General features: G+C 39.5%; 1 protein-coding gene across 5 annotated transcripts in view; it reads left to right on the forward strand.

Annotated features, from left to right (window-relative positions):
* Positions 1 to 26930, forward strand: part of CTNNA2 (catenin (cadherin-associated protein), alpha 2) — a 1482995-nt gene that overhangs the window by 339671 nt on the left and 1116394 nt on the right. For 4 of the 5 annotated variants that reach the window (XM_006866581.1, XM_006866582.1, XM_006866583.1 and 1 more), the window contains one exon: positions 4731 to 4997. In XM_006866581.1, the coding sequence (XP_006866643.1) occupies positions 4731 to 4997 (267 nt within the window). The remainder of the gene's footprint in view (positions 1 to 4730; positions 4998 to 26930) is intronic. The other variant, XM_006866584.1, reaches the window with a different exon arrangement.

A 26930-nucleotide genomic window follows, 5' to 3' on the forward strand; every position in this document is an offset into this window, starting at 1 on the left:
AGTGGAGCTACCAGCTGACAGGAAGAGAGGACATATGCACAGGAGTGCCCACACTTGCAGATGATACCCATGTGACCTGGACCTGATGACTGGAGCTCAACCAGGAGAGGAAAGAAGATGGGGGGGTGAGGGGGAGTGAGCTGATACAGTCTGATGAACTTGACCTAAACCTGTAGAGCAGCGACTCAGAGAGAACAAATCCTCGCAGCATGAAACATTCACCCCCACCCCCACACACAGAGTGGATGGATAAGGGCAGCTTGGACATTGGATACTCAAATAGGGAGTGGGGGACTACAAAGGCAAGAAGTGACTGGCTTACAAGCTTTCAAGAGGGAACCTGGTGCTAGGGAGCATGGCGGAAGGCATTATCTCCTGTAGGTACTATTCAATCTGTCTGGGCGGAGCTGATGAAAGGAGATACAGATGGGTAATTTGTGATACTGTAGGGAATAATGCTTATCAGGATGGATTATGAGGGTTGGAAATGCAAAAGTAGAAGTTTTGTAACAAGGAAGGGAGTGATTAAATCTCCAGGATAGGGCGGAGGCCCCTGGGACCATCAACGGATAAGAGCCGAGAGCGGGACCCTACCCAGAGAAACAGAGATGCCTGAGATGGAGACAGAGATGATGACGTGGAGTGATGAAGCGACTGGGGACTTTGGACCCAGAGAGGGAAAGAGACTGTGGGCCGAAAACTGGGGGGAGGTGGGGGAAGTGTAGGGGGTGGGTTTCTGGGATATACCCTTTGGGTGGTTGATGATGCATGGAGGGAATTGGAACCATGGCAGTGAGATGATATACGATGGAATGAATGTAAAACTAAAGTTCTCCCTTGTAAACTATCATATAATTTTCAATAAAACATTAAAAAAAAAAGAGAGAGAGAAGATGGAAATAATTCACAGAGTCATTGTATCAAAAGGAAATGGTTCATGTTCAACCATTTCAAGAGGTAGCATATGATCAAGAGCCAATGATACTGAAGGAGGAAATCCAAAGTGCATTGAAGGAAGTGGCAATGAACAAGGCACCAGAAATTGATGGAATACAAATGGAAATCTTTCAAGAAAGTGAGAAGGCACAGGAGGTACTCACTCATCTATGCCAATAAATTTGGAAGACAACTAATGACCACCTGATTGGAAGAGATCCATATTTGTGCCCATTCCAAAGAGAGATGACCCAATGGACTGCGGAAATCATTGCACGATCTCTTTGATATCCCAAGCGATTAAAGTTTTGCTAAAGGTAATACAAAAATGGCTAAAATCATACATTGACAGAGGACTTCTAGAGGTTCAAGCCGGATTCAGAAGAGGCCGTGGAATGAGAGATGTCATTGCAGATGTCTGATGGATCTTAGCTGAAAGCAGAGAGTATAAGAAAGATGTTTACCTGTGCTTTATTGACTACTCAAAGGCTTTCGAATGTGTGGATCATGACAAGGTAAGACAACATTGCCAAGTATGAGTATTCTGGAACTCTTAATTGTGTTCATGAGGAATCTGTACCTGGACCAAGAAGCAGTTGTTCGAGCAGAACATGGGGACATTGAATGGCTTAAAATTAAGAAAGGTGTGTGACGAGGTTGTATTCTTTCATCATATTTGTTCAACCTGTATGGTGAGCAGATCATCCGAGAAGTTGGGTTCTATGAAGAAAAGCATGGCATCAGGATTGGAGGAAGACTTATTAACAACCTGTGATATGCAGATGATACATCCTTGGTTGCTGAAAGTGAAGAGGTCTTACAAAACATTTATTGATGAAGGTCAAAGAGCACAGCCTTTGGTATGGATTACATCTCAATGTAAAGGAAACAATAATCCTCACCACTGGACCAATAAACGATATTCTTACCAACAGAGAAAAGTTTGAAGTTGTCAAGGACTTCATTCTTCTTGGATCAACTATCAACATTCATGGAAGCAGCATTCAAGCAATCAAATGACGTATTTCATTAGACAAGTCTACTGCACAAGACCTTTTTAAAGTGTTGAAGAGCAAAGATGTCAGCTTGAGGACTAAGGTTCACCTGACCCAAGCCATGGTATTTTCAATAATCTCATATGCATGTGAAAGCTGGACAGTGAATAAGGAAGACCGTAGAAAAATTGCTGCTTTTGAGTTATGGTGTTGGAGGAGAATATTGAACGTGCCATGGGCTGCCAAAAGAACCAACACATCTGTGTTGAAAGAAGGACAACCAGAGTGCTCCTTGGAGGCCAAGATGGCCAAACTCTGTCTCTCATACTTTGGACGTATTGTCAGGAGTGACCAGTCACTGGAGAAGGATATCATGTTTGGTAGGGTGGAGGGTCAGAGAAAAAGAGGAAGAAACCCAATTAGATGGATTAGCCAAGTGGCAGCATTGATGGACCTTACCGTGGCAACAGTAGTGAGGTTGGTCCAGGATCAGGCAGTGTTTCATAGTGCTGTGCATAAAGTCACTGTGGCTCAGTCCCGACTCGATGGCACCTAACAACAAGTATGTATATTCCTTCATCTGATTTTGATGCTTTCTTCATCATTCAGTATTTTGCTCATAATATCATTCAGTATTGCAAGTTGAGGTTTGAATTTTTTCTTCAGCTCTTTCAACTTTAGAAATGTTGAGTGTGTTGTTCCCTTTTGGTTTTCTAACTCTAGGTCTTTACACATTTAATTGTAATATTTGACTTTGTCTTCTGAAACTAACCTTTGAAACTTTCTGTTCAGCTCTTTTACCTCCTCATTTCTTCCATTTGCTTTATCATCTCTATGCTGGAGGAAAAGTTTCAGAGTCTCTTTTCTTCTAACAACATTTTGGCCTTTTCCTGCTTTCTTGTCTTCTTAATGACCTTTTGCTTTCTTCCTGTTTGATGTTCTTGATGTCAACCCACAGCTCTTTTGGACTTGAATCTTTAGTGTCTAATGCATTAAATTAATTTTTCAGATGATCTCTAAACTCAGGAGAGATGCAGTGAGGGGAATAAGAAACAGACCCAGAGTTAATCTTACAATGCTTACGGTGTCCTCTGTGGGACAGGCTCATAAATGTGATTACCAACTCATTCTCAGATGCAAGTTATTTTCCTCCAATTTGGGATTTCAGGAAATGATACCTACCCATGCTCTTTTCAATATTTTCGTTCTCACTAGTTAGTACTGACTTTTATAAGTAACAGGTAACCAGGTAGCAAGAGAGTGTCTAGCTGACTAGCTTACATCATGATCCCAAAAAGCTATTTTATATTCTCTGCTGTAGTTCTGAAGGAATTTTGGTAGCATGTGGTTATGAGTCAGGCTGTTAACCACAAGGTAAGCTGTTCAAATCTACCAACCGCTCTAAAGGAGAAGGATGAGGGTTTCTGCTTCTGCAAAGACTTAAAGTTTCATATTTACTGCACTTAGCAATGACAAAAACAAAGTCTTTAATGCAACAGGATTTAAATGAGCCGTTATGTAAAAAGGAGTCCCAATATAATAAAAAGAAGATTCATAATAAGAAAAACATGGAAACCGATTGCCGCATCTTTCTCCTTGAGTTGCTGGTGGGTTTGACTCCCATGTTTTAAAGCTGGGCTCAGTCTCCAAGGAACATATAGCTGTCATTCCTACATAGCTCTCAGAGAATAGTGCTGATTTCCAGATCTCCAACACTACAGCAATTTTTAACAATACTCTCCAGAACTGAAAATGAAGAGACTACAACAGGTATTGTTTTGTTGTACAAAACTGTAAGACTACATCTTACTATAAAAAATAAAAAAAACTTTTCTTTTTTATCCCCTAAACTCATTACTTGAAGGAACCCTGGTGGCATAGTGGTTAAGCATGTTGAAGGTTTGAATTTACCAGGTAACTGAAAGATTGGAGGTTTGTAGGTACCTGCTACCACATGGGAGAAAGATATGACCATCTGCTTCCATAAAGATTTACAGCCATGGAAATCTTATGGGATCATTCTACTCAGTCCTAACAGAGCATTAGGAGTTGAAATTGACTAAATGCAGTCACTGAATTCAGTGATTATACTGCTATTTGGGAGGCAGCTGTTTTATCACTTTTTTTTTTTTTTTTTTATAAATGTTATTCTGAAAATGATAATGGAGTGCATTTACGGGTTAATCAAAAATCACAACATTTTGTTTCCCAGTGTCTGTCATTGTAATTTAATATGTGGACAACCAGAATATCAGGAGACAGCCATCCAGTTTTAGACATGTTGGTAACTTGCTCTGTAAGACAAGCAAGCCAATTACTTTGTTGAAACCTCAGCTTCTGAATTCATTCAGCAATTTACTAAGTGTCTATTATGAACAAGCCACTGTATTTATGATTAATGATCCACTAGTGAACAAGAAAGAAGAACTCCCTGTTCAATTAAGGCATACAACGTAGGAGGGAAAATGTGGGTACCCGAGTAAATGCAATAGAGCATGATCAATATTAATATAGAAGAGGAACATGCTGTTGTGGGTGCATAAGAAGGAAAAGAAGTTAGCTACAGGAGTTGGGTGGAGAGTCGACTCTAGCAGGACATGGTCAGTAAGCGGTTCACTGTCAGATGAAAAGGTTAGGCGGAGAAGGGAAGCTCAGTTGTTCCACAAAGGAAGACTAGCAAATGTGGAGGAATGACAGCCAGACAGCTCAAAGGGAAACAGAGAGCGGCTACAATTCAATCACATGTGAAGAGTCGGCCATCACTACAAATGTGACAGGTTTTGTGTTTTGTTTATACAGGAGCTGAAAGACCCTCACTGTCGGGATGAGATGGCTGCGGCCAGAGGGGCTCTCAAGAAAAATGCCACGATGCTATACACGGCCTCCCAAGCATTTCTCCGCCACCCGGATGTGGCTGCCACAAGAGCCAACCGAGATTATGTGTTCAAACAAGTCCAGGAGGCCATTGCAGGCATCTCCAATGCTGCTCAAGCTACCTCGCCCACTGATGAAGCCAAAGGCCACACGGGAATAGGCGAGCTAGCTGCAGCTCTGAATGAGTTTGATGTAAGTATCTGGTTGCTGTACTCAAAGGGGCATAAGTTTACGTTGAAAACAAACTCTACTGGGATGAGGAGTCTTCATAATAGTGCATATTGAGTTCATTGTTTTGCCCTTCTTGAAGGGCTGTGATAATAAGACAGACTATACAATGTCTCTCAGTTATAAGGAAGGTAGAATAGTGGCATATCCTAGTTGTTGCTATTAGTAAGTTCGGACTCATGGTGATCCTGTTTACAACAGAATGAGACTGTCAGTTCCCGTACCATCCTCAGAATCATTGCTGTGTTTCAGCTGAGTGTCACAGTCAGTTTTGGGGGGTCTTCCTCTTTTCTCTTACCCTCTTCTTTATTAAGTATGATGTCCTTCTTCAGGGGCTGGTTCTTCCTGAAAACATTTCCATGTCCAAAGTCCATGAGATGAAGTCTTGCCATACTCACTTCCAAGGAACATTCTAGGTGCACTTCTTCCAAGACAAACTTGTTCATTCTTCTGGCAGTCCATGACATATTTAGTATTCTTTAACAACACCCGAATGTCACATTCGTTATAAAATTGTGTATTAGTACCAAAAAAATGACTTACCAATAAAACAGAATAGAAACTTGAAAATGATCTCAAACGCAAAAATATGATACGAATAGGTGCTTTTAAAAATTAGTCAAAAATGATCATTTATTAAGTCAGATTTTACGACAACTAAATCCTCATGATTATGATTTTATAGTCATAGATAAACAATAAAACATAACGAGAAAATATTAATCCCCAGAAGTACAGCATAGAGATAGCTCCACTGAATACTAATGGTCCATACCTTCAGCTGCTGCCACCTCCAGCCCCGGACTCTGAGGACTCCAGCGTCCCAGCTTGTTGGCATCCAGGCCATTTTCATCACAAGGAACTTTTAGCCTGTGACTTTAACAGTTGAACCACCAATATTACAAATATCTATGAATTAATAAAATCAAACTTAAAGTGACATAGGGAGAACTTATAAGTGAAGTTGTTGTTCCCAAGAAGTAACTGGTGGGTTTGAAGCTCTGACCTTGTGGTCCATTTGGTGGTGTCTGGGTTACATAGTACCACTATGACAGTACAACAGAACACAACCACAAGTGGATGACTTTAAGAATATGTTATCCTCTCACACTATAGGAGGCAGGTCTAGGGAAAGGTTTTCTATGTCTGTCAACTCTACAGGAAAGCCATTCTTTTCTTTCAGCATCTGTGGGCCTAACATTCCTTGGAATTATCCCAGTGTGTTAACCTCAGTCTTCCTCTGGATCTAGGAGGTTCTCAGTACAGGGACCCTATTAATAGCCCAATGCTTAGCACACATTGCCAGCAGGGCACCTTAAGGCAAAGATTGTTGTTGTTAAGTGCCGTCGAATCAATTCTGACTCATAGCGGCCCTGTATAGAGTTTCCAAAGAGTAGTTGGTAAACTTGAACCACCGATCTTGCAGTTTAGCACATTGACCCACAGCACCACATTCATTTGTCTAAATTTATAGGATTGATTATCATAGGAATATTTTTAATTGTGCCTCAGTTTTTGGTGACCTATTTTTTGGCACTATTATCATAGGTGGAGTCCTTATATGGCACTGTCGGATAAGCCCTGGGATGCTAACCCCATGGTCTGCAGGTCAATCCCACCAGTTGTTTCTTGGAAGCCCTATAAGGGATTGCTTTGAGTCAGAACCGACTTGACAGCACTTAACAAATTATTGTGCGTACCGGATAGTAGTGGTTTATGATGCAGAAGAATGATGATAAAAATGTATTTTAAAAGCTTGAAACTGCCAAGAGAGTCTTTAATGATCCAACAAAAAGTAAAATGATTGTTAATCAATGAGAAAATCAATGCCTGTTTAAAATGTGGTAGCTTGAAGTCATCATTATATGTAGTGAACTTATCTCCTAAGAAATAGTAAAAAACCCACCCCTCACACCAAGTAATGATGTTCTCAGAAGTAAATCATTTTACAATGTCAATTTTAACTGTAAGAAAACATTTGGAAATGTGAGGAGAGGGGAATAGTAAAAGCTGATTCTACAGTTTGTTGTCGTGGTTTAAGCTTTTTTAAATAGAAGAGATTGTCTTGGTATCTTATTTTGAAAACTTTTTTCCAGCTTATTTTGTAGTTTGAGCTACTTTGGAAAAATCGAAACTGACAGGATTCTTGATCCTATCTTTAAAATCTGTAGTCATTTCCCTTAGTTTTCTTTTACATAAAACAGTACAACCCAAACAAACCAAAGTAAGCCCACTGCCATCAAGTCCAGTCGATTCTGACTCATAGCCCCCCCTAAATGGGCTTTCTGAGATGGTAAATCCTTATAGCGGCAGACAGCCTCATCTTTCTTCCAAAGAGAAGCTGGTGGATTTGAACAGTCGACCTTGTGATTAGTTAGCTCAATGCCTAACTCAGAGTGTCATGAGGATTCCTTAAACAGAAAAACTTCTTCAGCATTTCCTCTTAGTTTTCATTGGCCTTTGCTTTCTTCTTTTCTTACTTCCTGGGAATTTGCTTAATTAGTAGTTCCTTTTTTTCTTGTTTCCTCCACTTGTTCCATTTCCTCTGTCTATAGAAAATGCATTCCTAATTCCCGACATAAATGGAAGAACATGATTGTTATTGCTAGGTGCTGTTGAGTCGATTTGGACTCACAGCTACTCCGTGTAAGACCGAAGGAGCCACTGCCTGGTCCTGTGCCATCTTCATGACTTTTGCTAAGTTTGAGTCCATCGTTGCAACCACTGTGTCATCCCGTCTCATTGAAGATTTTCCTCTTTTTTTTTTTCACTGACCCTCTACTTTACCAAGAAATCAAATGGTGTATGCATTAGGGAAATCTGCTGCACAAGACCTCTTGAAAATGTGCAACAGCAAAGATAGAAGGCTGAGGACTAAAGTTGGTCTAACCCAAACCATGGTTTTTTCAGTAGCCTGAAATACATGTGAAAGTTGGACAGTGAATAAGGAAGACTGTAGAGGAATTGACACATTTGAGTTATAGTGTTGGAAAAGAATATTAAAAGTTCTGTGGATTACTAGAAAAACAAACAAATGTGTGTTGGAAGAAGTACAACCAAAATGCCCCTTGGAAACCAGGATGGCTAGACTTCGTCTCTCATACTTCGGACATATTGTTAAGAGGGACCAGTACCTGTAGAAGGACATCGTGCTAGGTAAGGTGGAGCGTTAGCAAAAGAGTGGAAGACCACCAATAAGATGAACTCACACAGTGGCAGTAGCAAAGGCTCAAGCTTAGCAATGATTGTGAGGATAGTGCAGGCTCCGGCTTTGTTTTGTTCTATTGTGCTTAAGGTTGCTTTGAGTTGGAATTGACTGGACAGCACCTAAAAACAACTACTTTACCATGCATGATGGCACTCGCCAAAGACCGGCCCTTCTTGATAACATGTTCAAAGTATGTGAGACAAAATCACACCATCTTTCCTTCTAAGGAGCGTTCCAGCTACTTAACTTTCAAAATACATTTTTACTTCATTCTTCTGGCAGTCTAGGGTATATTCCGTATTCTTCACCAACACCGTGATTCAAAGGCATCCTTTCTTTTTCAACCATCCTGACTGAAAAAGAATTTATATGTGCTTATGAGGTGCTTGAAAACATCATGACTTGGGTCAGGTACACCTTAGACCACAAGGTGACATTTTTCATTTTTGAATACTTTTAAGAGATCTTTAACATCATACTTGCCCAATGTGATAACATCACTTGATTAATTTAATTTAATTTATATTTTGGAGATGGGGAATAGAAGTAAGAAGTTAGGTTTAGGATTATGGATAAATCCAGATTAGGCCTAGGACTTCATTTAGTGCTAGGACTGTGGTTAGGATTGGGGTTAGTGTTAGAGGTAGGTATTAGACCAGGGCTAAGAGTAAACCTTGGTCTCGTTGTAGGGTTATAGTTAGGTTTATTTTTTAATTTTTTCTTGTAATCTGTACTTCATCAGAAATGAAATTAAATGCATAAAAATGGATATCCCAAGCATTAGTGAGCTGAAATGGACAGGTATTAGCCATTTTGAATCTGACAATCATATGTTTACTATGCCAGGAATGACAAGTTGTAGAGGACTGATATTGCATTCATTGCCAAAAAGAGTCAAAATTTGACTTTGAATATATCCCACCTGAATTTATAGACCACCTCAAGAAATTCTTGATGTATTAGACAGTACTGACTGAAGAACAGAAGAGTTGTGGGATGACATCAAGAGCATCATACAGGAAGGAAGCAAAAAATCATTAAAAAGAAAAAATAATACCTCTAATGGAGATTGTCAGAACTGTAAATGTAGAAGAGGTGCAATTCAAAGGGGAGCAGTTAATCTGTCATCTCAGGAATAGGGGCCCCTAGGACCATCAGGAGGGAAGAACTTGAGAGGAGAGAGGGATCCTGAGCAGAAAAGCAGTGACAATAGATACAGAAGAGAAGTGCACTTCAGGCCCAGGAACTGAGAAAAGCAATGAGCCCGGGAACAGGAGCCTGGCTTGCAAAATAGCCCTTTGACCATTTAAACAAATATGTATTTATAACGTGTTATATGTGCACCCCCCCCCCAAAAAAGGTAATAGAGGTAAATACTGTTGGCTAAGTGTGCATGCAGTGATCTCGTGAAATGTAAAAAAAAAAAAAAAAAAAAAATACATGTGGGAATTTCAAAATGGGAGGAAGGATATATATTTTAAAGATATCTTTGAAGTTAGCTTTCTATAGTTTAACAGTAATTTTATTAATTTAATATCAACCTTCATTTTTATTGAAAATCATTATATAAAAATCTGTTTAAGTCTTTAAAAACAAACAAATATTTTCTTACCAAAAAACAAAAAAAATTTTACCAAAAAAAAAAGAGAATAAAGCAAAGGCCAAAATGGATGTCAGAAGATACTTTGAAACTTGCTCTTGAATGTGGAGAAGCTAAAGTGAATGGAAGAAATGAGGAAGGAGTTGAGAAGAATACTTAAAATAATTACTGATGAAGATCAAAGACTATAAATAGCATAGTGATAAATGAAGAAAAGACTGAAGTTCCTTCGATCCACAATCAATGTCATAGAAGTTGTTGTTGTTGTTGTTATGTGCCATCGAGTCGGTTCCGACCCATAGCGACCCTGTATATGTCATAGAAGTAGCAGTCAAGAAATCCAAGGACATATTGCAGTAATCAAATCTACTGCCAAAGGCCACTTTAAAGTGTTAAAGAGCAAATGTCAGTTTGAAGACTAAGATGTGCTGGGACCCCAGTCAAGATATTTTCAGTTGTCTCATATGTATGTGAAAGTTGGAGAATGAATAAGGAAAACCAAGACCATAGGAGAATCAATGCATTGGAAATCTCATGTTGACGAAGACTATTTAAATTGCCATGGACTGCAAGAAGAAGGAACAAAGCTGGGAAGAAGTGCCTCTAGAATGCTCTTTAGAAGCCAGGATTTGAAGGCAACATGACTTCTTTTGTACTTTGGACAATTTGACAGGAGGGACCAGTCACTGGGGATGGACATCGTGTTTGGTAAAGTGGAGGGTCATCGAAAAAGAGGAAAACTACCAGCTGTTCCGCGGGAGAAAGAGGAGGCTTTCTTCTCCTGTAAAGATTTACAGCCTCGGAAACCCTGTACAGGGTCACTATGAGTCGGAACCAACCCCACAGCACATAACAACAACAATAATTGTCCTGGTGTGGCCCTTTAAGATAAGCACTGAACTGCAAGTCGGTTTGAACTGCAAGGTTGGTGGTTCAAACTCACCAGCCACACCTCAGAAACCCTATACAGGGTCATTATGTGCCTACTCAATGGCACAACAACAACAACAACATTTAAATCTGCCTGATGGTGCTGTAGAATAAGCACTGGACTCCTAACTGAAAGGTCAACAATTCAAACCCATCAAATGCTCTCAAAAAATCCTAAACAGAGTCACTATGCATTGTATCCCATTCAGTGACATACACCCATTCAACAACAACCACCACAATATAACACTCGAGTCTGGTTACTACTCCAAGCTCTGCAAATGAACAAGTATAGGGAACTCTGAGTTATTCAGGTAACTTAGTAGACCTTGCATTTTATATCTCTTAGAAAAATGTTTAGCCCCAGGCTTGGTGTGGCATTGTGAACTAATGCGTCAGACTGTGAAGCTGTTTGAACTGCAAGGTTGGTGGATCAAGCTCACCAGCTGCTCCTTGGAAACCCTACACAGTGTCACTATGGGTTGGAATTGACTCGATGGCACTTCACAACAGCAAGGTTAATATTCATTGAGAGCTAGGTGAGGTTATAAAAATGGAGAGCAATGTATAATGAATGAAATGCCTGTACACAGTTATAGTTACGACAGTGCATGAATTCTGTGGAATGCACTTAATTATATTTAAACAAAGCACAGTTGTCATCGAGTCCACTGAGTCTTGTGGAGACCCTGTGTGTCAGAGTAGAACTGTGTTCTGTAGAGTTTTCAGTGGGGGACGTTTTGAAAGTAGGTCACCAAGCCTTATTATTGGTATTATTTTTCTATTTAAATAATATTTTTGAGATCTTTTTTCTGATGTGATTCTGGAATAGTAGTATGCACTTAATCGAGTCCTAGGAGTCCTGGTGTGGTGCCATAGGAGAAGCATTCAACCTGAAGGTTGGTTTGAACTGCACGGTCAGTGGTTCAAACTCACCAGCCACTCCTCGGAAACCCTATGCAGGGTTGCTATGAGTCAGAACCCACTGGATGGCACTTAACAACAACAACTAGGAGGTGGGAGTAGACTGTGGAGGGTGAACATATAGAATTCCTGCTAAGGGTGGTGCTTGGGCCAAGTGGAAAGGCCTAGTAATTAACCTGACAAAGTGTGTGTGAATGTGTCCCAGGCAGAAAGAACATGCAGAGTTTGGGCAGAGTTCTGAGTAGGGAGCACACAATATTTAGTTCTAGGGCCCACAGTTCAGGTACATATGTGTAACAAGTGATGGTTTTCAATGGCTGAACAAGGCACATCTTGGACAGCCCTGTTGATCTTTCAAGGGGCTGGGCTTCCCTTTGAAGGCATTAGGAAGTGGCTGGCAGGTCTAAGCCAATGACAGGCCTAGGTGGATGTGTGTTCCTAAGGATCCTTTAGATTGCAGGGTGAAAATGGTTTAGAATGGGCAAAGCAAGTGGATAGGCAGAGACATTAAGTCCTTTTTAAGAAATTAGATTTTTTTTCATGATATACTTCTCTTGCGTTGTTATTTCTGTGTTCTTAATTCATATATATGTCCACTAGTATGATCAATAAGCTTCCCTGGTATGGCACTTTAGGATAATCACTGCACTGCTTGCTACAAGGTTGGCAATTCAGACACCCCAGCCACTCCTTGAACAGGGTTGCTATGAGTGGGAACTGACTCAATGATGCTTAACAACAAAAACAACTAACTTATGTTTTGAATTTTGAAAATACATAAACCAAATTATACAACATTTAGAAATTCTCATTTAGTTTATGCTTACCTGCACCTGTGTAGTGTATTTGGCATGTTCATTTTACTTATTTTAAAACAACAACACATTATCAGACACAGTTTTAAAATTGGAGTAAAATTTTTCCCAACGGATCAGTGAGTGTGGAATAGCAGGAGTCAGTAATTCTCAGCTGTTCATCATATCTTCCCCCGTGGATACATTCTTTCTGTACTAGCAAATTGAACTCAGGCCCACTCAGTGACAGCTAACAACATATAGTTTTGTAATCCTTTCCAGCTGGAAACAAGTGCCAATGTTATAGAATTCTTTATCATACACTGACATCTAGTGGCCACATAGAAGATTGTATTAAAAAGATACAAACTAGAGGGCTCTTCTATACGTGCATATATGCATAGCACATTTTAGGTATACACTACTGAGTTGCTGGTGTGGCGCTGTGGGTTAATGTGCCAGACTGCAAAGTCGTTTGAATTGCAAGGTCGGCGGTTCAAGCTCACCACTTGCTCCTTGGAAACTCTATGGAAGGTCACTATGGGTCGGAACCGACTCGATGGCACTTAACAACAACAAACAGAGTCCTGGCGTGGCGCTGTGGGATAAAAGCATTGGAATTAGCAACAAGTACACAGATTGTTGTTGTTAAGTACCGTGGAGTTGGTTAGGTGACATAAATAGACTAAAATGCTTTCTGAAGACAGACACCACATTCTCCATATTTATACCCTGATTGTAGGTCCATTGTTGTTGTTAAGTGCTATCCAATCAGTTCTGATACATAGCTACCCATGTTGTTCTTGTTAAGTGTCTTCAAATGGTTCTGACTCATAGTAACCCTGTATGGGGTTTCCAAAGAGTGACTGGTGGGTTTGAACACCAACCTTAAGGTTCAGACTGACTTGGTGGTTCAGTGTATTATCCTGCAGCTTCTCAGTTTGTATACAAACACTATGCAATAAAAGTTCTGTTGATCCTTTGTAGAAGCATTTTTAGCCCCGGGAAAGTGGTAAAATGGATACAGATGACTTTGTAGATCAAGAAGGAAGGATGGAGAGTTGAGGGTGATTCTTCTGGGAGGATCTTGGACGAAGTTAGCCAGCACTTGAGACAATATATCCTTCTCTGAAGTGAGAGAGAGAGAGGTTATAAACCCAGTAATAGCTCTTGAATGTGTCATTTACCTTTTGAAATAATTGTTTCTTTTCCTTTTGAAATAATTGCAAAAGGTAATAGCCCAAGACCATTAAATTTTCTCTTCTATACTTCAGTCATAGAATTTGGTGCTATAAAAATCATTGGACAAGTAACAGAATGAAATTTGAAATATTAATTTGAAAATTGCAATTCAAATCCTTATATGTCTGCTTCCCTATTAATTTTAATCAGAATTATTATATTTCAGATCTTGTTTATTTCCATTAAAAGTAGAAAATGGAAGAATCTATATTTTTTCCAATTAGAATAATTTTCTCTTTTGAGAATATTTGAAAGAGTTTTTGAGTATGAATTCACCTTTATTTCAAATACTTTGTGATAGATTTAACCGTGAATACTGCTGGGGTTGATTATCGTATTCTAAATGGTCTAAACATGTGATGGTAAGTATACTTTTATCTTTTGTTTATTAGTTATACTTTAAATTTGAAAACTAAACAATTTTTCGTTTATCTTGTGAGCTATTTGCTGGTGAAATATGTGTTTATGTAAAACATTTAACTCTTTAGTCTGACTTTCCTTCATGATTTTTTATCCTAGTAGGCTTTATCCCTTTAGAAGTCTAGCTTCTCCTTCTCATGTGTTTCTGATTGTGCAGTACTAGAAATATACTTGTTGTTACGTGTCCCCAAGTCTGTTCAGACTCATTGAGACCCTGTAAAGGTTTCCCAAGAAGTGACTGGTGGGTTTGAACCACCGACCTTGTGTTAACAAGTCAGTGTTTATCTTACCAGTAAATATACTACCAGTAAATATACTAGGTAGTGATTTAACTGTTATAAGATTTAATTTGATGCAGTGGTCAGTGGTGAAGCAAACACACACACACACACACACACACACACACACTCATTTACATAAAAGACAAAAAACAACTACTGCCCTTCCCTCTAAAAATACTGCATGGTATTTATCTCCAGTCAAACTTCTGAAAGTACTTCTAGAACTTCTTGTTCAGGAGAGAATTCTGGAAATGTTGCTATAACCTTTTTTGCTCTCATTGCTCAGTTCTCCAAGTAATCTTTGATAATCTCTTTTGTCCTGATTGCATACTTTAATTGCATGAATTAACTGTATCAATGTACTTACAGGGATGGTTGCACGTGCGTTGATAAACTTGGCACAAAGCCAAGCTACCTGTGAGCATAACTGAGTCCAATGCCTGTCTTGGCACATATGCATACTAGGTTGTTGTTAAATGTCATTACATCAGTTGCGAGCTATGGTGGTGGTTGTGTGCCATGGAGTCGGAACCGACTCATAGCGACCCTGTACAGGGTTTCCGAGACTGTAAATCTTTACAGGAGCAGAAAGCCTCATCTTTCTCCCATGGAACGGCTGGTAGTTTCGAACTGCTAACTTTTCAGTTTGCAGCCCGATTTGTAACAACTACGCTACCAGAGCGCCTTCCTATAGTGACCCTGTATAGGTTTCCAAGAAGCATCCAGTGAGCTTCGATTGCTGACCTTGAAGTTCAAAGCGACTTTGGAGTCCAGCACATTGACCCACACCAGGACTCCAATGCATAGTACAGAGCATTGCCTATATAGACAATGGGTCAGTACAATGGGTCAGTACTGTTAGTTGTCCTGGATTTTGACTTCTGGTGACTCACTCCATGTGTGCAGAGTCGATCTGTGCTCCACAGGATTTTCAATGCTGGATTTTTCAGGGACAGATTCCCAGGTTTGTCTTCTGAGGTGCCTCTGGGTGTGTTTGAACCAGCGACCATTGAACGAGTAGTCTAGTACTTAATCGTCTGCACCACCCAGTGGACAATGCGGTGACATGTTTTAGGCAAATGGAACAAACGTGTGTTTCTCTCGTAACATGTTACCCTTCCCTGTATACTTCTGCTTCTTCCTTTGTGAAATGGGATAACAATATTTACTTCTCAAGATTGTGATAATAATTCCGTGTTTGCTGTGTTACTGCTATCAAGTCGTTTCTGACTCATGGTGTTTCCATGTGTTACAGAGTAGAATTGTTCTATCAGGGGTTCTCAGCTGCAGTCTCTAGGGAAATAGTTCAGTAGGTCTATTGTCTACACTACTGCATGTTGACTTTGAACTCCCAAACTTTAGGTCAAGCACAGACCATTTGTGTCACCTACAGACCTTTTCAACACCTGATGTTGTTGTTGTTGTTAATTGTCATGGAGTTGGTTCTGACTCATAGTGACCCTGTATAGGGTTTTCAAGGCTTTAAAAAAAAAAAAAAAAACTTTGTGGAACATGAAAGCCTCATCTTTTGCCTGTGGAGCAGGTATGTTGTCGTTGTTAAGTACCATCAAGTCAATTCCAACCCATAGTGACCCTGTATAGGGTTTCTGAGGAGCAGCTGGTGAGCTTGAACTGTCGACCTTGCAGTCCAAATGGCTTTACAGTCTGGTGCATTAACCCACAGTGGCACATAAGTGCTATTTATCTTTTTCGTCTTGCCCTAATGATAAAGGTGTCAGCTGGAGTGTCCTACCTGTAAACTCACTGCTGAAACCATTCCCTCGAAAGACCTTAGGAGAAGCTCCTGACTGAAAATATATTCTCGAGAGATTGGCAATTCTGTTTTGGGTGTAAAGTGCTGTCAATCCATATTGGCCCTGTATTGGGGTTCAGAGGAGCAGCTGGTAAGATTGAACAGCTAACCTTGCGGTTCAAACCAACTTTGCAGTCCAGAGTATTAACTCACAGCACCATGCAAAATTACCATTTGGTGCAAGGATGATTCTTAAAGTGAGAACTCAAGACCTGAGGTAACACTAAGAAGGTATGCTTCTCCATGGTATTTATTAGAGAATTCTCATTGCTTGACTAGCCACTGATGAGATGAAACCTACCTGTGTGGTTAAGTGCTGCCGAATCAGTGTAGAGTTTCAGAGGAGCAGTTGGTGGGTTAAAACTGCAGACCTGGTGGTTCAGAGTCCATTGCTAATCCTACAGCGCTATACCAGAAGCCTGTTGTTATTTGCTATTAAGTCCATTCAGATGGAAACTCCATGCACAGTGGAACAAAACACTGTCTGGTCCTCCACCATTCCCATGATGAGTTAGAAATTTAACTGTTGTGATCCATAGGGGATTCATAGGCTGATATTTGAAAACAGACCACAATTTGTTTTTATTCCCCCTTAGTCTGGAAGCTCCACTTCAACATGTTCCACATCATAGCAACACATGAGTTTTCACTGACTGAGTGAAACTAAAGGTGGTGGCTGAGATGCTTAAGCTGCAAATCCATCCTGAGCCTCCCATATGGAAGGTGAGAATGATACCACTTAACTACTACCTTTACGAGACACCACCTTTAGTTTACATCAAATACAAGGTTTATTTTGGTTTGGCATCTCAGAGGATTGTTCAGATTACTCCTGGAAAGAAGAGGAACAACTGGCAGAAAGGAATAGACATATAGGGTGAAAGTTATATTTTTTTTCCAACAATATGCTCTGCTCAAATGATATCTTTTCAGCACAGTTAATTTAGCAAGCTCTGATGCTTGTTAAACACACACACACACACAAAACAGAGATCAGTTTGAAAAGACACAGTGGCAAATCCTATATTTGATTTTCAGCTTTTCCATATTTTATTGTTGTTGTTAAGTGCCGTTGAGTCAGTTCCGACCCATAACAACCCTGTATTAGGTTTCTAAGGAGCAGCTAGTGAACTTGAACTTCCAACCTTGCAGTTGGCTTTGCAGTCTGGCTCATTAACCCACAGCGCCACACAAGGCATAGTCTCTTGAAAATGTCTGGAACTTTTTTTAAAAAATACCATTTTCATATGATGTAGGACTTCCTCATGTTCTGGATTCAGGATAGATCTTTATTCCCTGGCTTGGAATTTTGCATACAAGTCAGAGGAAGTTTCTAATACTTGGGTGATTCATAGACTATTGATTATTGACACTAAAAGATTCCTTTTTGCCATTGAGTCCAAATAACCCAGTTAAATACAGAAAGTGATTTCCAGAGAGATCAAACACTTGTTAAAGGTCACACAAATCATGATTTTGAGAGCCAAGGAAGGAATGCATGTCTTCCATTTTCAGTGGCATTGCTGGAGAAGTGTTTGGTGGCGGTGGTGATTGAGTGCCCTGGAGTCGGTTACAACCCTTCATAGGGTTTCTGAGAATGTGAATATTTTATGGGAGCAGAATGTCTCATAATTTTTCCATGGAGTTGCTGGTATATTTTAACTGCTGACTTTGCAGCTAGTAGCCCAGTTCATAACCCACAGCTCCACCAGATCTCTTTGGCAAAGTGTTTAGGCAATGTTATTGCCTCATGATCTCTCTCAGTCCTTTAAAAATCTTAAAAATAATCATGTGATCTCATAAAATGATGTGTTTGCTATATAGCCAAGACAGATTCTGCCTCACTTCTAGATTGTCTCCCCTAAACTTGAACATTGAGGAAATTGTGGAGCTCGCCTGACTGCTTTTCTATGTCCCTGTTTTAGTCGATCCTTTCAAACAATAATATAATATATACACTTATTTTGCTTGACTGCTAATGGAAAGCTTGGCAGTTAGACCTACCCTGAGACTCCAGGAGAAAAAGCTAGCCATCTGCCCTGTAAAGATTGTTGCTGTTAAGTGCCACCAAGTCAGTTCCAACTCACAGTGACCCTATATAGGGTTTCTGAGGAGCGGTTGGTGGGTTTGAACCGAACCTTGCAGTTCAAGCCAACCTGCGATTCAGGGCATTATCCTGCAGCACTACTCCAGGACTCCATGGGACTCCATTATGTGTATCATTATATATATTGTTGTTGTTCATTGCTGTTAAGTTGGTTCCAACTCATAGTGACCCTGTATCGAGTTTCTGAGGAGCAGCTGGTGGATTTGAACTGCTGGTCTTGTGTTTCACAGTTCAGTGCTTATCCTTCAGCTCAGCACCAGGAGTTTCACTATATATATTGTTGTTGTTGTTAAATACCATCCCTTCACATCCAACTCATAGCAACCCTGTATAGGGTTTCTGAGGAGTGGCTGAAGGATATGAGCCACCGACCTTGCATAACCAACCTTGTGGTCTAGTGTTTATCTTACAGTGCCACACCAGAACTCCATAACATATATTGTTGTTGTTGTTGTTAGATGCAATCAAGTTGGTACCGACCCATAATGACCTTATGCACAGCAGAACGAAACACTACCTGATCCTGAGCCAGCCTCACTACTGTTGCCACGCTTGAGTCCATCGATGCTGCCACTTGGTCAATCGATCTCATTGGGGGTCTTCCTCTTTTTCTCTGACCCTCCACCTTACCAAACATGATATCCTTATCCAGTGACTGGTCCCTCCTGACAATATGTCTGAAGTATGAGAGACGAAGTGTGACTATTTTGGCCTCTAAGGAGCACTCTGGCTGCACTTCTTCCAAAACAGATCAATTGGTTCTTTTGGCAGCCCATGGCACTTTCAGTATTCTCCTCCAACACCATAACTCAAATGCATCAATTCTTCTGTGGTCTTCCTTATTCACTGTCCAGCTTTTGCATACATATGAGGTTATTGAAAATACCATGGCTTGGGTCAGGCACACCTTTGCCTAATGCAATACATTGTTTGACTTCTTGACTGCTGCTTCCGTGAGTGTTGATAGTTGATCCAAGAAGAATGAAGTCCTTGACAATTTCAATCTTTTCTCCATTGATAAGAATGTTTTTTATTGGTCCAGTGGTGAGGATTATTGTTTTCTTTACATTGAGATGTAATCCATACCGAAGGCTGTGCTCTTTGATCTTCTTCAGTAAATATTTTAAGTCCTTTTCAGTTTTCAGCAAGAAAGGTTGTATCATCTGCATATTGCAGATTGTTAATGAGTCTTCCTCCAATCCTGATGCCAGCGTAGAGATGCTAAAGCAAATGGAAGAAATGAGGAGGTATAAGAGCTGAATAGAAAATTTAAAAGATTAGCTCAAGAAGATAAAGCCAAATATTACAACAAAATATGTAAAGATTGGGAATCAGAAAACAAAAAGGAAGAACACGCTCAGCATTTCTCAAGCTGGGGGAACTGTAGAAAAAAATTCAAGCCTCAACTTTCATTATTGAAAGATTCTCTGGGCAAATTACTGAATGATGCAGAAAGCATCAAGAAAAGATGGAAGGAATACACAGAGTCACTGTACCAAAAGGAAACGGTTCATGTTCAGCCATTTCAAGAGGTAGCATATGATCAAGAGACAATGATACTGAAGGAGGAGGTCCAAGGTGCACTGAAGGAATTGGCAAAGAACAAAGCACCAGGAATTGATGGAATGAAAATTGAAATCTTTCAAGAAAGTGAGGCAACACAGGAGGCACTCACGCATCTCTGCTGAAAAATTTGGAAGACAACTATCTGGCTGACTGAATGGAAGAGATCCGTATTTGTGCCCATTCCAAAAAGAGTTGACCCAACGGAATGCGGAAATCATTGGACAGTCTTTTTAATATCCTATGAGGGTAAAGTTTTACTAAAGGTAATACAGAAACGGCCACAATCATACATTGACAGAGAACTTCCAGAGGTTCAAGCCAGATTCAGAAAAGGCCATGGAATGAGTGATATCATTGCTGATGTCTGATGGATCTTGGCTGAAAGCAGAGAATATCAGAAAGATGTTTATCTGTGCTTTATTGACTACACAAAGGCTTTTGATTTTGTGGATCATGACAAGCTAGGGATAACATTGTGAAGTATGAGTATTCAGGAACACTTCGTTGTGCTCATGAGGAATCTGTACCTGGATCAAGAAGCAGTTGTTCGAACAGAACATGGGAACAATGAATGTTTTTAAATTGGGAAAGGTGTGCAACAAGGTTGTATTCTTTCACCATACTTATTTAACCTGTATGCTAAGCAAATAATCCAAGAGGCTGGGTTATATCAAGAAAAATGTGGCATCAGGATTGGAGGAAGACTCTTTAATAACCTGCTATATGCAGATTACCTACATTAGAGCACCGAAATATTCAGTGTTGTGGAAAAGAGGAGATTATGATTCTTTTTCTATTTTCCTTCAAAAATTTGAAAGAAAAAAGGTTTTAAATTGTTTCTTTGAAAAAATTTTTAATTGTTATCAGAAGTATTAAAATTATGAAAAATAGTATAAAGATCATCTGCATGTCTTTTGCCTAAATTTACTTACTGTTAACACAAGGGGATTTCAGAAATTCATGGGGAAAATTTCATTATCTTTTAATTCCATTTTCTACCAGATTTTTTAAGCCTCCTTGTATTTTACTCAGTTTGCTTTGAATTGAAATATGCTTGTCCACTCATTCTCTTTCTTTTACTCTCTTGGACTGAAACCCAGCCCCTCCCACTGAGTTGATTCTGAATGAGAAGGGACCCTGGATAGGGTTTCTAAGACTCATAAATCTTTATGGGAGCAAACAGCTTCCTCTTTTTCCCACAAAGTAGCTGGTGGGTTTGAACATCTACCTGGCCAATGCCTAACTCTAAACTGATAAACATACTCCTTTTTTTTTTTTTTTTTTTATGAACAAATGGGTAAGATCAACTCTATTTTCCACACTCACACATACACAACAAACATCATATAATTTTTGCCTAAATGTCTTTTTCTGGAACAAGAATTCCATATGTATAAAAGTATTGATACCATCATGTTATATGTTTGCTAGTTTGCTGGTTCAGAGAATTATTAATTTCATGAAAGCTTCTAAATGCAAGGAAATATCTCAAATAATGAGTTGAGTAGATCCTTTGAGACAACTAGAATGAAACATTGTTCCCCTTCAACATGTTGTTGTTGCTACAGGCTGTAAAGTAAGTTCTGAGTCAAAGCGACCCTGTGTAGGGTTTATGAGGAGCAGTTGGTGGGTTTGAACTCTAGACCTTGTGCTTTGCAATCCAGTGCTGATTCCATAGTGCCACAATATTTAACATCTCAGACTTGACCCAGTCTCAATTATAGTGCACAAAAATGTGATTCTGTGAGAAGACTGTAATGGAAGAAAGATGAGATTTTCTGTTCCTGCAAAGATTTATAGCCTCAGAAACCCTATACAGGATTGCTATAAGTCTGAACTGACTTGAGGGCACTTAACAACAACATGAAACTATAAATCTTTACATGTGGCTTTTATATGGGAATGCCTCTGTTTATCTATCTGCCTTTCTTAGTGCCTGAATGAGTCCGTACCCTTTCATTTACTTTTATACACCAAAGGATAAATGCCGCCTTCTATTTTGTAGTAACAATTACATGAAATCATCCACAGACATACTCTGCAGAGCAGCTATCAGAGTAAATACTAAATAAATGTCATCTATGAGCTCTGATAGTGTAGTGGTTAAGAGTCGGGCTGCGAACCACAAGGTTGGCAGTTCGAAACTACCAGCTGTTACACAGGGGAAAGATGAGGCTTTCTGCTCCTGTAAAGATTTACAGTCTCAGAAACCCTGTACAGGGTCTCTGTGAGTCAGAACTGACTCCACGGCATATAACAACAACAACAACAATGGTGCTGCTGGTGTGGTGCTGTGAGTTAATGAGCTGGACTGCAAAGTTGCATTGAACCACAAGGTTGGCAGTTCAAGCTCACCTGCTGCTCCTTGGAAACCCTATACAGAGTCGCTATTGGTTGGAATCAACTTGATGGCACTTAACAACAACAAATGGTACTACTGAGAAATGGATGATTTTCTATTATCTCTTTGTTTCTAAAAACAAACAAAAATAAATAAACCTTTCCTCCTTGTTTTAACTTCTTTTCGGAAAGCTGATTTAAAAGTGCCATTTTGATTAAAAGCTAAGAAGGTAAGTCTTATGGTTTCTTATTTTAAGAAAACTGCTATTGTAAATTTAGTAAATATTGACCAGTGCTTAAAAATGTACTCCCCAATTTTAGTTTTACAATCAATCTTAAATAACATCTGTTGTTGTTGTTGTTAAGTTGTTGTTAACTGCTGTTGAGTTGATTCCAACCCATAGCGACCCTGTATAGGGTTTCAGAGGAGCAGCTAGTGAGCTTGAACCACTGACCTTCAGTTAAAATGACTTTGCAGTCTGACACATTAGTCCACAGCACCACCCCAGGACTTCATACTATGATCTAATTGCCAATTAAAAACAGTAAGTTATTAATGATGAAATCCATGCTAGGGAATATGGCATAAACTTTTGGGTATCTGCAGGACCAGATTGCACAAGGGGGTCTCAGGAGGCAGACGGGTAATGAAAGCAGCATGGACTCAAGATGTCAATCATGAGTAACTTTATTACCTACAATACAGATTTAAGTACAAGCTTTGGCAGGAGGCGTATCTGAGCACCACAACAAAGCTGGAGTTTATTATTACTAGATAACAGTTGTTGTTAAGTACCGTGGAATCGGTTCCAACTCATAATGACCCTGTACAGGGTTTCCAAGGGTGTAAATCTTTACAAGAGCAGAAAGACTCATCTTTCTCCCATGGAACAGCTGCTAGTTTCAAACTGCCGACCTTGAGATTAGCAGCCCAATTTGTAACCATTACGCTACCAGAGCTCCTTACAGTAATTGCTAGATCTGATGAAATTGTCATTGCTTACTGCCCATTCTTTACATTTCCTTGTAAAAAGTATTTCATCTGAGATCATCACTTGGTAGGGGACAGGAGGAATATTTTTGTACAGGAATGAGCTGGGTAAAAGTGGAGGAATCCTTTGTAATTCCTTAGCAACATTCCATGTCTATGCCCTATTTCATTAAGCCTTGCACAACATTGTCAAGTATAGTAAGGGATAGCTAATTTTCTCATCAGCTAATTGCTACCACTCTAGAGTAGAACACTCTAGGAGATAAACAGCTGTCTGAAATCCACACACAGTTTTACTGATTGAAACTTACCAGTTTAGACTTGCTGCCATGCAGTGCGTGCTTTACACATGGTGCTGTGTGCAGAAGGGAGAGAAGTAATGGAACTTTTGAGCCAGTAATTCTTACACTGAGTGGGGTGCTGGAGAAGTTAGAGGGTGGAAGGGATAGCATAGAGCAGCAATTCTCAGTGGCTTCAAAAAACCAAATCAAAAAGAACAAACAAAACAGCAAGATGTAGATACAGTGAAAAGCTAGATTTATTTAATTTAAGAAATAGAGACTTAAAGTCACATATTAGCAATTATTGCTATAAAATTGTTGTTAAGTGCTATCGAGTCGGTTCTGACACATAGTGACCCTGTATAGTGTTTCCAAGGAGCAGCTGGTGAGCTTGAACTGCCGACTTTGCAGTTCAAACGGCTTTGCAGTCTGGTGCATTAACCCACAGTGCCACACCTATAAAATTAGGTACAATAATATATATTTAGGCAAGAAATTTAACAACGTTACCTTTTCTTTGATGATTTTGTTGTTGTTAAGTGCTGTCGAGTCTGTTCTGACCCACAGCAACCCTGTACAGGGTTTCTGAGGCTGTAAATCTTTATGGAAGCAGGAAGCCTCATCTTTCTCCCATGGAGCGGCTGGTAGTTTCGAACTGCTGACCCTAAGCTTCAGAGCCCAATTCATAACCACTATACTACCAGAGCTCCTTTGATGGTAGATGGGTCAAAAGTAACACATTTTTCATGTTCCCCATGCAATTCTTGAACTACTACTTTCCACATGGAGTTTTCATGAATAACAAAAGATGTAGCAACTATGCTTTTGATGTGTTTTTATCCTTTTAATGCAGGTCTTTTCTAAAAGTTTCATTTGACACTAACACTTTTCTTACCATCTCTTTTTTTTTTTTTTTTTTTTTTTTTTTTGCTGATGTCAACAATCCTATATCTGCAATTTATTTTTTATCATCATTTTAAGTAATGTTGTATTTTCATTTGTACCTATGCATTTACAACTATAGAAATATCGGTTGTTGTGCATAGATTCTTTTTATTTGCATAGTAATTTTACTTCAAGTCCTAACACTCTACCTGGCATAATGTGAGCTCTCAAAAAGTATTTGTTGAATGAAAGACGGAATAAATGAGTGAGCAGATGAAGTGCAATGTTACAGAGTTAATTTGTTCAGTTGATGATTGTCAAAACATTTTCACATTTAGAGAAAGGGGTTAGGTACTTATCTTGCAGTATTATTGGCATCTATAATAGTCAAGTATTACATATTCAACCTCTCTATGAGAGTTCTGATGTGGAACTGTAGGATAATTACTGAACTGCTAACCACAAGGTCGGCAGTTCAAATCTTCCAATCGTTCCTCAGAAACCGTATTGTTGTTGTTTTTGTTGTTAAGTGCCGTTGAGTTGATTCTGACCCATAGCGACCCTGTATAGGGTTTCCAAGGAGCAGCTGGTGAGTTTGAACTGCCGACCTTGCAGTTCAAATGGCTTTACAGTCTGGTGCATTAACCCACAGCTCCATACCAGGACTCGGAAACCCTATACACGGTCACTATTAGTCAGAAATGACCCAATGGCACTAAACAACAACGTGAGCCTTAACTCTTAGATTTAAGTATGACTATGGCTTGTGTCCTGGATTTCAAAGGACTTAGTGGTTATGAATCAGGCTGCTTACCTCAGGGTCAGCAGTTCAAAACTGCCAGCTGTTCTGAAGGAGAAAGAGGAGGCTTTCTGTTCCTGTAAAGATTTACAGCCTTGGAAACCCTGTACAGGGTCGCTATGGGTCAGAACCGACTCCAGGGCACATGACAACAAACAACAACTAATAAAAGCCATCAAGCTATCTGACTTAGAATGTCATTTTGTCATGGTAAAACATCTGTTTCCTTAGGCTACCTCCTTCTGTAAGATCGCGTTCCCCTTCATTACCCTGCCTCTTTCATCATTGCATCTTCATTTCCTTTGTTTTTTCCTCTTTCCTGCCCCCAAAATATGCTTTACCTCTTTCTGCCTCTTTATTGCCTCCAAAATACTTCCTAACAGTTCTAACATTTATCCATCTTGTGAACGGTCCTCATTTATTATGATCCCATGTTTTCTGTATTGGTTTCTTAGTTCTAGACTTTTCCTGAGCTCCAAATTTGTGCCCAAATATATAGGGAACACCTTAAATTGGATAACTTCTAAGGACCTCATAGGTACTCAAACTAAATCAAGTGTTTTTGTTTTCTTTTGTTTTTTTTTTCCCCCTCTCTGCCAAGTCTAACCTTCCTCCTTCCTGTATGTCTTGATTTAGCTAAAGGAGCTGCTTTTTAAAATGTTTAAAATGTTCAATCTATAAAACTGAAAGTCTTATCCATTTTCCTCTCTCAAGTCTCATCCATTTCATCCTATGGATTCAGTTTCCTTTACAAACCTTAGCTTGGTCCTCTTTCCTTCATCTTAAAACACTGGCTTATCCATACCCTTATTTTATGCTTAGAACATTGCAGTAACTTCGCAGTTGGTTGTTCTGCCCCATGCTTCAGCACTTTTTTCTACCTAAATTTCATCATCTCTGCCAATCTACCTTTTCATAATGAAAATGAGTTATTATTTATTAGTGAAACTTCTTCACCTTCAAAAAACTCTTAACTCCTTTGTATGATGTCAGATCTTTTCAGTAGCCTTCTGCCTCCTTCTTTGTCTCATATTCTTCTTTCCCTTGCCTTTCATTATGTGATGCTGCTGTAATGAAATATTTGTCATCTGTCAGATGTACAGTTGTCGTTCCATCTATTTGTAGTTCTTCATGTTTATTTCTTCTGCCTAACATCTTTCTTTTTCTGTCTTGGTGTAGAGCTGTAGGATAAGCACTGAAATGCAAGGTCACTTTGAACTGCAAGGTCAATGGTTCAAACCCACCAACCGCTCCTTGGAAACCCTGTACTGGATCTCTGTGAGTCAGAACCAATTCCACAACACTTTGCAACATCAACAACAATAAATTCGTATTTATACTTACAAATATATCTGATTTTTGAAAACTTTCTCTAATTCCTCAATAGCTAAACCACTCTTCTATCTATGTTTGTGCATATTAATGCTAAACATATTATTCTGTTTTGAGTGTCTGTGTTTCTAAATAAGAACTCCAAGAGGACAGACACCAGGTTTCACTAGTACTCTTATCTGCACAGTTAGACATTAATAAATGTATATTGGATGGATGTATTGTTGTTGTTGTTGTTAAGTGCCGTCGAGTCGGTTCCGACCCATAGCGACCCTGTACAGGGTTTCTGAGGGTGTAAATCCTTACGGGAGTAGAAAGCCTCATCTTTCTCCCGCGGAGCGGCTGGTAGTTTCGAACCGCTGACCTTAAGGTTCGCAGCCCGAT

Source organism: Chrysochloris asiatica, unplaced genomic scaffold, assembly GCF_000296735.1.
Source record: "Chrysochloris asiatica unplaced genomic scaffold, ChrAsi1.0 scaffold00093, whole genome shotgun sequence".
Taxonomy (NCBI): domain Eukaryota; kingdom Metazoa; phylum Chordata; class Mammalia; order Afrosoricida; family Chrysochloridae; genus Chrysochloris; species Chrysochloris asiatica.